Source organism: Capsicum annuum, chromosome 3, assembly GCF_002878395.1.
Source record: "Capsicum annuum cultivar UCD-10X-F1 chromosome 3, UCD10Xv1.1, whole genome shotgun sequence".
In the NCBI taxonomy this organism is placed as follows: domain Eukaryota; kingdom Viridiplantae; phylum Streptophyta; class Magnoliopsida; order Solanales; family Solanaceae; genus Capsicum; species Capsicum annuum.
Genome location: NC_061113.1, coordinates 35,277,985 through 35,291,009, shown reverse-complemented (window position 1 = coordinate 35,291,009; position 13,025 = coordinate 35,277,985). Strand labels below are relative to the sequence as shown.

The 13,025-nt window shown below is 37.9% G+C and overlaps 1 protein-coding gene across 1 annotated transcript; it reads left to right on the top strand.

Annotated features, from left to right (window-relative positions):
- The first annotated feature begins 1,321 nt into the window (after positions 1-1,321).
- LOC124896633 lies at positions 1,322-1,830 on the top strand. Its single transcript, XM_047408235.1, has 2 exons — positions 1,322-1,497; positions 1,635-1,830. Exons 1-2 carry the CDS (start codon positions 1,322-1,324, stop codon positions 1,828-1,830), a joined length of 372 nt encoding a protein of 123 aa, XP_047264191.1.
- The last annotated feature ends 11,195 nt before the right edge of the window (positions 1,831-13,025 follow it).

Sequence of the window (13,025 nt, the reverse complement as noted above, 5' to 3'; positions counted from 1 at the left end):
TTTTGGAAGGATCCATTTCATGACATTGTCTTCTCTACATACTTTGGTTATTTCTTAGACTTTAGTTTAGGCTATGGTCGCGGGCATGTCCTAACCCTATATTATTTTGATTTTAGATAGAGACTTTGTGAGACTACTATAGGTTGGTATGGGCGGTGTCGGTATTGGTGTCAGCCTTAACATTAGTATTGGTACTGGGGTTGACATCGTTTGACTGTATTTGATTTTTGATTATTTAATTTTGTTATGTTATATCTTTTTAGAATTCATTCAACTTTTTGGTTTAGGGTGGTAAGGGTTAGGGGTGGTATCTGGTTTCGGGCGGGGCTTTAGACACCCAACACGATTAGGCCCTAGTTTGAGTTGTGTCAAATTGGTATCAAAGCCCTAGGTTCATGGTCAATTGGGAGTCCAAAAGTCGTGTCGCCTGGAGTCTCTTTTAAGTGTGTGTAACATGTGACACTAATAAGGGAAAGGCTACAAGACATTTAGGAATGTTTCTCTTTTTTGTGTTTTGTTTCCAAGCTGTAGAGTCTAAGGCTTGGAATTCTCCTCTAACTCCTGTTTGTTCACTTTTTAGATCATGTTTCCTTGATAATCTGAAGTTCAAGGAAACTCTTTTGTCCCACTTGGGGACAATGCTAATAGGACCCGTCCTGCTTGTAGGTCCAGACTCGATGTAAGGGTCCAGTTTCATATTTTTTTGGAGTTCCACGGTTCCCTCTAGTCCATCTCAAACTTCTCAGGCTGAAGTAACAAACACTGAGTTCATCAGTCCATTCATATATTGGCACAGTTAGTAGCTTCTCAGTCTGAGGGTGGTGTTCTTATTACTCCATCTTTTAAGGTCACAAGGGTTGGATGGTTCATGAGGTTGAACCGTCCAACCTTTACTGGTGTTACAGTTGAGAAGGACCCTCAAGGGTTTATTGATAAGATGGAAAATATCTTTTGCGTCTTGCATGCTACCAAAATAAAGGGTGTGGAATTTTCTCCCTACCAATTAAAAGATATAGCATACCAATGGTATGAGGAATGGGAAGCAGGCAAGGGGTTATAATACTGAGTCAACCCTATGGGATGATTTCTCAAGTGTTTTTTTGGACTGCTTCTTTCCTCAGGAGTTGATGGAATGAAAGGCAGAAGTGTTTGTTAATCTGCAGCAAAGCAATATGTCAGTTAAGGATTATGCCTTGAAGTTTCACCATCTCGATATGATCCAGAGTTAGTATCTAGCATGAGGGCTTGAAGGAGGAAGTTTATTTTTAGGTTATCTCGAGAGTTGATATTGGAGAGTAAGGCTTTCTTTTTGAATAAAGACATGGATATCTCTAGGTTTATTATGTACATACAACAGGTAGAGGAAGACAAAAAGAAGCAGGCTAAAATTGGAGAGAGGCAAAACAAGAAGTTTAGATTTTCTGAGCATGATGGTGGCCAACAAAAGAGTGACTGGGATGGTGGAAAGTGGTCCAAGAGAAAGTGGGGCAATTCTGGGTCTTACTTGATGGCTAGTTCCCCTACCTAAAGTCGTTAAGAGATAAGCGTTAGCAAGGTGGTGGCAACTTCAGGGCATAAGGTGCCTAATCTCAAGCTAGTGGGTCCCAGTCAGCTCTATTATATCCTCCTTATAGGTTTTATGGTAGATTGCATCGGGGTTACTGTGATGAAGGAAAGGATAAGCGCTTCACCTATGGTCATCCAGGGCACATGATTAGAAATTATCCTATTGGTAAAGTTGCTTCTGGGGTAAATAATGTTCCTGTTGCCTCTTCTTTAGCTCCGACACCAAAGGGTTTACCATTTAGCTCTGGCACTGGTCAGATTTGACTTTTTACTCTCACTAGTCGCCAAGAGTTTGAGGCATCGCCTGATGTTGTGATTGGTATATTGAAACTCTTTTTTTCGTGATGTATATTTTTTATTTGATTTGGGGTAATGTCTCTTGTGCAACTTCATTTGTGGCTGTGTATTTTGGTTTTGGTCCAGAGTATGTTTCAGATCCTTTTTCTATTTCTACCCTAGTAGGTGACTCTGTGATTGCTAGAAGAGTCTACAGGGTATGTGTGTATCTATGGGTTGTCGAGATACCTTAGTGGATTTATTTGAATTAGATATGGTGGATTTCAATGTCATATTGGGGATGGATTGGATACACTCGTGGTGTGCTTTTTTAAATTGTTAAACTCGTAAAATTGTCTTCAAATTCCCAAATGAACCGGTTATTGAGTAGGAGGGTAGTTGCTTAGATCCAAAAGGGAAGTTCATATCTTATCTTAGAGCTCGAACATTAATTTTCAAGGGGTGTCTCTATCATCTAGTTTGGGTTAAAGGTTCTAATGTGTATAGTCCTTCTTTGTTTTTTTCTCAATGATGAATGAATTTCCTGAGATTTTTCTTGATGAACTTCCTAGTGTTTCTCCTGATAAGGAGATTGAGTTTGGGATTGACCTTATTCTGGACACTCATCTAATTTCTATTCCTCCATATAGAATGGCTCCAGCTGAGTTGAAGGAGCTTAAGGAGGAGCTATAGGATCTTTTAGATAAGGGTTTCATTCACCTAATATGTCTTCATAGGGTGCACTGGTGTTATTCGTGCGTAAGAAGGATGGTTCCCTTTGAATGTATATTGATTACCCATAGTTGAATAAGGTGACTTTGAAGAATAAGTACCCTCTTCCAAGAAAAGATGATTTGTTCAGTTAGTTGCAGGGTGCTAAGTTTTTCTCTAAAATTGATCTTCGATCTGAGTATCAATAGTTGAAGATTAGGGAGGTGGATACCCCTGAGACTGCCTTTCGTACCTGGTATGGGCATTTTGAATTTCTAGTTGTGTCTTTTGGGTTGACCAATGCCCCTACGACATCTATGGATTTGATGAATAAGGTCTTTTATTAGTTTTTGGATCTATTTGTCATTGTTTTTATAGATGACATTCTGGTGTACTCTAAAAGCAAGATGGCTCATGCGACCTTTAAAGAGCAGCAGTTGTATGCCAAATTTTTGAAATGCAAATTTTGGTTGAACGCTGTCACTTTTCTAGGTCATATCATTTCTGGTGAGGGGATCATGGTAGATCCATAGAAGGTTGCAGTGGTTAAGAAGTGGCCTAGACCCACGACTCTAATTGATATTCAGAGCTTCTTAGGTTTAGCTGTTTACTACATTAGGTTTTTGGAGAGTATTTTTACTATAGCTTCCCTATTGACTAAGTTGACTTAGAAGAAGGTAAAGTTCTTGTGGTTTAGTTCTTATGAGAGTAGCTTTGAGAAGTTGAAGGATAATCTAACTTCGGCTCTGGTTTTGACTTTGCCTGAAGGCAGTGATGAGTTTGTGGTCTACTGTTATGCATTCTATATGGGACTTAGTTATGTTCTAATATATATGATAAGGTGATAGCTTATGCCTCTAGACAGTTAAAGGTGCATGAGAGGGATTATCTAACTAATGATTTGGAATTGTTAGCTATGGTGTTCACGTTTAAAATCTGGTGTCATTATTTGTATGGGGTGCATGTTGATATCTTTTCTAATCATAAGAGCCTGCAATATGTGTTTGCTTAGAAGGAGCGTAACCTCAGGAAAAGGAGATGGCTTGAGCTTCTTAAGGATTATGATATGAGTCTTCACTGCAACCTAGGTAAAGCTAATGTGGTTGCTGATTCTCTTAGCAGGTTATCCATGGGAAGTCTGACATATGTGGATGAGGGAAAATAAGTGTTGGTGAAAGATCTTCATCGTTTGGCTAACCTTGGAGTTTATCTCTTAGACTCTGAGGGTGAAGGTATGGTTGTGAAGGAGGTGGCGCAGTCATCTCTTGGTGTTGAAGTAAAGGAGAATTGGATGTTAGATCCTATCTTGATGAGGATCAAGGGTGATGCAGGTGGGTAAAAGGTGTTGGCCTTCGAGATCAGTGGTGATGGCACCTTACAGTATCAAGAGAGAATATGTGTTCCTGATGTGGATGGATTACGGGAAAGAATCTTGGCTGAGGTGCACGAGTCGCACTATGTTGTTCATCCCAATTCGACGAAAATATATCACGATCTCAATGAAATATATTGGTGGAACAATATAAAGCGGTATGTGGCTAGTTTTGTGGCTAAGTGCATAGTGTGCAAACAAGTGAAAGTTGAGCACATGAGACCTGGAGGATTATATCAAGAAATCAAGTTGCTTATTTGGAAATGAGAGGTAATCAACATAGATTTTGTTATCGGTCTTCCTCGATCTCAGAACTAGTTTGATTTAATTTAGGTCATTTTGGATAGGATGACAAAGTCGGCTCACTTTTTGCCAGTAAGAACTAGTTTCTTGATTGAGGATTATGTGAGGTTGTACCTCCAAGAGATTGTGAAGTTTCATGGGGTACCTATTTCTGTCATCTTTGATCAGGGACACAGTTTTTATCTCACTTTTGGTAGTCGTTCCAAAAATTTTAGGAACTAAGGTAAGTTTGAGTACTGTTTTTCACCCGCAGTTGGATGGAAAAGCAAAAAAGACTATTCAGATGTTGAAGATATGCGTTATGCTTGTGTGATGGACTATAATGGTAGTTGGGTTGAGCACTTGTATCTTGTGGAGTTTGCTTATAATAACAGTTACCACTCTAGTATTGGGATGGATCCATTTGAAGCACTGTATGATAGGTTGTGTAAGCTTCCTATTGGGTAGTTTGAGGTTGGTAAGGTGGAGATATTTGGCCCAAATTTGGTTCACCAAATGATGGAGAAGGTTAAGGTTATTCGGGATAGACTTAAGGCTGCCCAAAGATGCCAAAAATCTTATATGGATGTGAGGCGAAGGGATTTAAGGGTGGGGATAAGGTACTCTTAAGTGTGTCTCACATGAAGGTAGTAATGCAGTTTGGAAAGAAGGGGAACTCAATCCCCGATATGTGGGTCCTTATGTGATTTTCATAAGAGTTGACAATATTGCCTATGAGTTGGAGTTGCCTTCTAGTTTAAGCTCTATTTACCCGGTATTCCATGTCTCTCTATTGAGAAAGTGTATAGGTGATCCATCTCAACTTATGCCTATCAAGGATATTGTTAGTTTGGATTCCCTATCTTATGAAGAGATCCCGATTGAGATCTTAGATTGTCAGGTTCGTCCGTTGTGGACCAAGGATGTGGCCTCGATAAATGTTCTATGGAGGAACCACAAGGTGGAAGAGGCTACATGGGAAGCTAAAGTGGACAAGAAGTCCAAGTATCCGTTTATGTTTTCTTCTTTGAAAATTCATGTGGAAGGTATGTTCTCTTCATAACTTCTTTGTTTTTAAACTTTGTTAAAGGAAAGATTGATTGCTTGGTATTCTGTTTTTTTTCTTAAAGGTAAGAGTAGAGACATTTGGGGGTTTAGATCTTGCTAGTCCTTCCTTATTATATCATTCAAGGATGAATCATCCAAGTTGGGGAGAACTGAAATACCTCGGGTTCTGGTCCTTGAAAAATTTCCCAAGTCTTGAACCTTTTGACCATCCTACAACTCATACCTTGACTCGTATGATGTGGGTACGATCAAGGGATCCTAGTCGTTAGGAGTCCATAGAGTACTAGTGGGGTTTCTGGGGTGGATATAGTTTGGTGGGTATGGGTCGTATGGTTTGTGACGAGTCGGTCCTTCATTTAATCTGAAACTTAGTAACTTGAATTGGCTCTGCGTATAAGTGGATCACTAAAAACTGTGAGGATAGGGTCCAAGTGGTAAGGTATAGTCGTATGTTGTCCAGTGTTGATCCTCTTGGATTCTTCCTAGGGTACGACTCACACCATAGTTTTCATATGGTGATAGTACGATTTAGGCAAGGAAAGTCATATGTGGATAGTGTGTGACGTCCAATATTTTGTCTAGGGTACGAGTGGTAGGTACCACTTGTATGTTGTAGGTACGGTTTGGGGGAGGGTAGTCATACCCTCTTGTAGAATTTTTACAGTTTAAGCTAGGGTATTCAGGAAATTTCCCCGTAATACCTCCTTGGGACCCCACGACTTAAAACACCTTTGGAGGCTTCCTTTACCTATTATTCTCATCAAAACACTCCTAAATTGCTCTCAAATCTCTCTCAAGGCTCTTGGTTTAAGAAAGGCTAGGGTTTCTTAAAAGTAAGCAGTTAAGAATCCTAAGGGGTGGTTTCTCCCCATCTTCCTTGTTGTCTAAGGCATGTTACTCCATCCTTATTGTTTGTTCAACTAAATGCATGCTTTAATGAATTATTTTTCATGATATTATTAGGGCATTGATTTGGGGTTTTGAAACATATGTTGGAAATTTTGGTTGTTCTTGGTTGAATAATGTTTTCCCATGTTTTAACTATGGTTTTCATGTTATATTTATGGTTTTGAACATATAATGGTATGGGAATGGTCTATTCGTACATGGTTTTGGTTTTGGAAACTATATGCCCTCAACGTGTTTGTTAAAATTCCTAAGAGAATGATTTTTTCACATAGTTTGACTATTATTGAAAAATTTGTGTTGCATAATATGGTAATGAAACTTAAATTAATTTGGTTGATTCTAAATGGTTTGGAAAGGACTTGATGGCCATGGTTTTGGTTAATTGCAAACTTGGGAGTCAATTTGGTTTAGTGGATTTGGTATGACATAAAAGGATAGACTTGCAAGCTCTTATTTTGGTATGACGATACCAATGATTAATGCCTAAATAAAAGACTCCTTGGTTAGTATTTGAAATGTGTAAATTGCTTTAAGCTTAAAGGGTGTTGAGTAGCAAAGCCGTGGAAGGTGAGAGTCCCGATGAGATCACCATTGGAAACTCACGTTTGCCGATGTATGGTTGTCTTGGTAACCGTGTGCATTGCGTCACACTCTATATTTTGGGGAATGTACTAGTCATCCCAGGTTCTTTTCTCTGGTCGTGCGGCTAACACGCACTGGGACCCTTTTAACAGAGGGAGACAAACTCATATAGCTCGTGGGTGGTTTTAGGATGGCCAAGCTACACAACCCAGGTCAAAGATTTTAAATGCATGCTAAACCTGGTTCTCTTCCCCGGCATAATATATTTATATATGTATGTGATTGGATATGGTTAACTACTTTGGTTTTGAATAATGACATTATTTTATCCTTATCCTGAGTTTATGCTAGCGTTACCCGCTAACCCGTCTTTAGGCACTGTATCCCCACACGATGTAGTTACCGACCATTTTACTTCTCCTTCTCAGTGACTTGGATTTGGGGACAACTTTGAGTTGGATTGAAGTGGTGAGCTTCCATACTCTGAAAGGATTCATTTCATGTTATGGTCTTCTCTACATACTTTGGTTATTTCTTAGACTTTGGTTTTTGTTATGGTCGGGGGCATGTCCTGATCAAAGGTTGTTTTGATTTCAGATAGAGGCTTTGTTAGACTACTATCGGTTGGTATAGAAGGTGTCGGTATTGGTGTTAGCCTTGGCATTGGTATTGGTATTTGGGCTGACACCGTTTGACTGTATTTAATTTGTGATTGGTCTATTTTTTATGTTATATATATATATATATATATTCAGAATTCATCCGACTTATAGTGTAGGGCGGTAAGGGTTAGGGCTTGGGGGTGGTTTCCGGTCCCGAGCGGGGCTTGAGGTACCCGACAAGACTAGGCCCTGGTTCAGGTTGTGTCAGGCATGCACGAGCATCCCAGAATTTTTAACACTCCTTTATCATTAAGAACAACTTCTCTAGCCTTACCCTGCAATATGTTTTCCCTAGATTGCTCCTCTTCTTGTCTTCAAACTGCCTGCTTTTGATTTGGTCCAAGAATGTGGACTTGACTTCCACATGTTCTAATATTCTATCTTTGCTAGAATCTTGGAATCTTAAAAACCATTAACTAATGACTTCACCTCTCTTGGAAATGGGTGACTTCTAGCCATGCTAAGCTCCATATGCTCACTAGTTTTTGGCTTAATATGTTTACCACCATATTGGCTTTATTCGGGTGATATGAAATTGATGTATCTTAATTTTTGATTAGCTCCTTCCACCTTCTCAATCTTAGGTTCAGATCCTTCTTGGTGAACACATAGTATAAGTTGCGATAGTTGATGAACACTTAAAATCTTACCTCATAGAGGTAATGTCTCCAAAACTTCAAAGCAAATACCACTGCTTCCAATTCTAAATTATTGGTGGGGTAATTTTTCTTATAAGGATTTATTTTCCTCAAAGTGTAAGCGGTCACATCCTAATCCTGAATCAAAATAGTACCTAAACCTAGTTGTGAGGTATCACAATATACAATAAAAGCCTTATCTTCAACAGGCAAGGTGAGAATTGAAGCCGAAGTCAACAAAATTTTAAGCTTTTGAAAGTTCTCCTCATTCTTGTCATACCACACAAATGAAATTTCCTTCTGAGTAAGAGGGGTCATATGCAAATACATAGCGGCAAATCCTTAAAAAATAGACAATAGTAATGGGACAACCCTATATAACTCTAAATTTCAATCACATTCATAGGCTTAGCCCAATTCCTAACAGCTTCCACTTCTGCAGACACACCATAACCCTTTTCTTATAAACCATATACCCCCTAAAAGACACTAAAGACAGCTAGAACTCACACTCAGAATATTTAACATATAGTTGCTTCTCCTTAAGCAACCCAATAGTATACACAAGTGAGATTCATGATCATCTTTACTTTTAGTATAAACTAATATGTCATTGATGAACTCAATCATGAACAAATCCAAGAATTACTTAACACCTCATATGTTAAACTCATGAAAGTCGTCGGGGCATTGGCTAAGCCAAACATCGTAACTAGAGCTCATAGTGGCCATAATAGGTCTGTCAAGTAGTCTTTGGGATATACTCCTTCCTAATATTAAGCTAATGGTAACTCAGTCTCAAATCTATTTTAGAGAATGCTGCATGTAACGCCTTGAGAGTATCCCGTGGATGTCACATGGTGCCTAAGACTACAAACAATCCCAATCTAACCCGTAATACCTACTCGGCGCTGAACTCTCATCAATGTAAGCTTAAAACATAAGAAAAAACTAAGAAAACATTAAGCGAAAACCAAACAAAATACATAATATCAACTAAAACTTTGTGGCTTTGAAATCTTCAAATATTTGAAAAACTGAAGGAAAAATAACTTAACTAGTCTGAACAAGCCTCTACTCGATTGACTAAAGATCCACTAGGACAGAACCAAACTGAAAACTAAATAACTAAAATAATGGTATTGAACATTTGAAAGTATCATAAACTTGGCCCTCAAACTATGAGGACTCACCAATTGTTGGGATGTAGGAAATTATGCACGCGGTCAATCATACTACTCGAGACGAATACCAAAACCTATATTATAATACAATTAGCACATAGACATATATGTGGGTTAGTACTTATATAATGCACTAAGTATATGAGGGTGAATGCATAGGTAAAATTGGATTAATATAAAATCTAAAAAACAAAACATGCATGCTAAGTATAGCTAACTCACCTTGCTTATGATTAGAACCAGAAGCTGTGATTATAAGAAAAATTGTAGAACAAAATATAAGTAAGACTTGTGAGTCATTATATTTAGATTCTAAAATATTTACCTTTATCTTTCTTTGTGGGAGATTCTTCTAACCGACATAAACCATGTAAGCTATCATGGAGTCCAACATCTTACCCACGTTGGGGAGAGCTGTTCTACCCTTGCCATCAGAATAAAACCTTAACTTACAGTGATCACTATACTCAGGCTAAGTGGGGAGGGTAAACACTCTCTAGTGAGGTCCCTTAAACCTATGAAGGCATGTAGTTTTTGAGAAATAGGTTGAGCTAAACCCACATTCCTTTCTCAATGCTAAATACTACTACTAAAACATATACTATATGTCCATACTTATGAAATCTACCTTAAAATAACGTATGGGTTTATAAATTGAAAACCAACTATGCTTCTCTTAATTATATCATACCCATGAGGAAAATTATGGATTTTGAGGCTTAAATGAGACCATAAATCAAAACCAAACTTTAATAATGTTGTAATACTTATAAGTTGAACTCATGAAATTAAACTCCTTATAACTCAATAACTTATGCTTAAACTTGAAATCATTCATTATCTTATGGAAAATATCAAACTTAATACTCAAGATCACTTTCATGGATATAAAACTTAAGTAAATGTGAAATCATACACAGAATAATGTTCAATTCACGAGTAAGCATCAATATTTCAAAGCATAGGAAAATAGGTATCAATTCTAGTAAATCACTTTCTTCAAAATTAGATAAAAACCAAACTTTTGGGAACAAGGATGAAAGAGTATCCTTGTTCAAACCTAACATACCTGAATTTCTCGACTTCTTAGAGGGATCTTGAATTTTGAGCCTTGGGATGTGAATTCTTAGAAGAAACCCTACCTCTTTATTTCTTGAGAATAGAGAGAAGAATATGTTTCATAATTGAGTAAGAAAAAGGGTAAATAATGTCTATTTGACAAATGCACATAAGGGATTGAGAATGACTTAGGGGTGTGAAAATACCCTCATACCCTTAAAATATACTAAAAATGAAAAAATCTTGATGCACAGGAAAGGGCCCTCATCGCAGACCAAGAGTTTTGCAGTGCGACCCCTAGGGCAAACCTGGAGGTTCATGATGCAGACCCCGACGGATACCTGAGGTAGTAGCCTATTGCGGTCCCCTCTACGGCACAGGGTGTAAGACCCCGTAAAGTCCTAGCCCATTTCAGTCCTTTATAGTATGCCAAAAGAGGTTTCAGACTTTGAAAATTTCAGCCAGGTGTTAAAACTTAGAAGCATTTTTAGCCTTCATAATTGGATGATCTTATTTATTATCCTTCTAGCCTTAGATTGCCGATTTTTAAGTTGATTCATGACCTGGGATGTCAATAGTTTATCTTGGGTGAGTTTTCAAATTTTTGGACATCGTTTGAGTCAAGTTTGGATGACCAAAATAGAAAGCCAACACGATCTCAATACGTCGCATTAGAATCACGTCAACAACATTGACACAGTACATCAGCCACCACATCGATAGCATCGACGCAGAGCGTCGCCTGCCGTGTCACTGGGCATATTTTAGTCACTTAATTCAGATTTTTCAAGGGTAATTAGGTCCTTTTTCCCTCACCCAATTCAGCCAAAACATGAAATTAAGCTTCTAAATGGGCAAAATACATTCACTCATTCAAAAAATCCTCTCAAGAAATAAACTCTAGTTTATCAAGCTCAAGATAAGGTTCTAAGAAATCCCCAACAATCTTCACGAATTTCGTCACTTAGGTATGTTAGGTGTTCATCCTTAGGTTTCCTTCCACCCTTTTCAAAACTTGAATTATGATTGCCATGTTATGAATTGAATTATGCTCATGTTTGTGTTGTTATTTGAGTTTCAAAGTTAATAAAATATGAGTTTTATGTAAAATAGATCAATGGGTATGTTGGTTGATATGGATCTCACGTCAAACCCCTGAATTATGAATTGATTGTTGTAGTCATGGTGCATTAACATGTTATTCATTCCCATGTACAAGGTTATGCCTACTAAGTGTTTGACAAAATGTCTAAGTGAATGAATTGTGCATTGTTATTTTTTGGTGATTTTAGTATTGAAATCATACTATTACTACACGTTTAAACTATTCCTATGCTTAAGCTATGCTTTGTAAGTGTTTGATAAAATGTCCATATGAGTAAATCATGCATGGTAACCTAATGTTGTGTTGTTTAATTTGTGATATGAGTTTATCCATTATGATATCGAGTCCTGGGGGTATTAATTACCCGAAATCTAGATGTTTACTTAGTTGTAGTATTTATAGAATAGTCCAGGTATAGGTCATGAATAGTAGTACTCAGTCAGTTAGCAGAACTCAGTGAACTCAGTCCAATTCAGTCAGTCAACATGATCAGGGTCAGTTCAGTTAAGCTTAGTATAGTCTAATGATTATTGTCTTTCAGTTGGGAGTAGGATTCAACACCAAGCTAACCCAGGGATTGGGGCATTCATTCCAGTTAGGGTTTGACCCATAGTACCAATCTCAGAGTTATAGAACTACGTAGCCTACGTAGGTTGAGATATCTTCCTGCAAGATATGGGTTGACACATCTTGTATGAGTTTTTTTGCCAGTGAGGGTTGAAAAAATATCTTCCTACCAGTTAGGGTGACTCATAGCTAGTGTTAGTACTCGTGGCATGGTACTAGCACCTTTTTAACTGGGGTTACAGGTTGGACCCTGATCAGTTCACAACGGGGTATGTCTCTTAGATGATAACTCTCGCAGTTATAGTTTCAATCTCAGTATTTAGTAAAGAACTAATTCGGTTCTACTGAACTATGCTATCAGTTATCAGTTACTCAGCCATTTGTATTCAGTACTCATCTTCAATATAATCTCAGATACATGATGTATATCGATATGCACAGTATCACATGTTCAGTATGTTCAGTAGTTACAGTTTTACGTGTACTCTCATCTAGTTACTTCATGATGTTCATTCAGTCAGTTATAATCTCATGCATATGAACCCATGTATATCAGCCTTACCTCACTTAGCAGACTAGTACATTCTACGTACTGATGCATACTCTCTTTTGTGCTATTATGTCTCTTATCATAGGTTGTGATGCTTAGGTTCCTGACCGTACTTAGCAGCTCAGGCTATCAGCAGCAGATATAGTGGTGAGTCCTCATATTTTAAGGACAGAATTTATCTATTTCAGTATTCCAGTAGTTTAGTAGTTATTTTAGTCGAAGTTAGTTGGGGGTTTGTCCCATCAACTCTATATTCAGACAGTTAGAGGCTTTCAGATTAGCATACTTAGTTATTCAGTTTTTAAATGTTATTCTCAGTTTTACTCAGTTATTATTTTAGTATTTTGAGAACCTAATGATATTTTAAGATTTCTTCCATATATATATTCCAATATTATATTCAGTGCTCATAGAAGGTACCAGTTATGGGTTACCTTGTGGTCTTTGGGGATCGTAAGCACCGTGTAATGCCCAGGGTGCAGTCTCGGGGCATT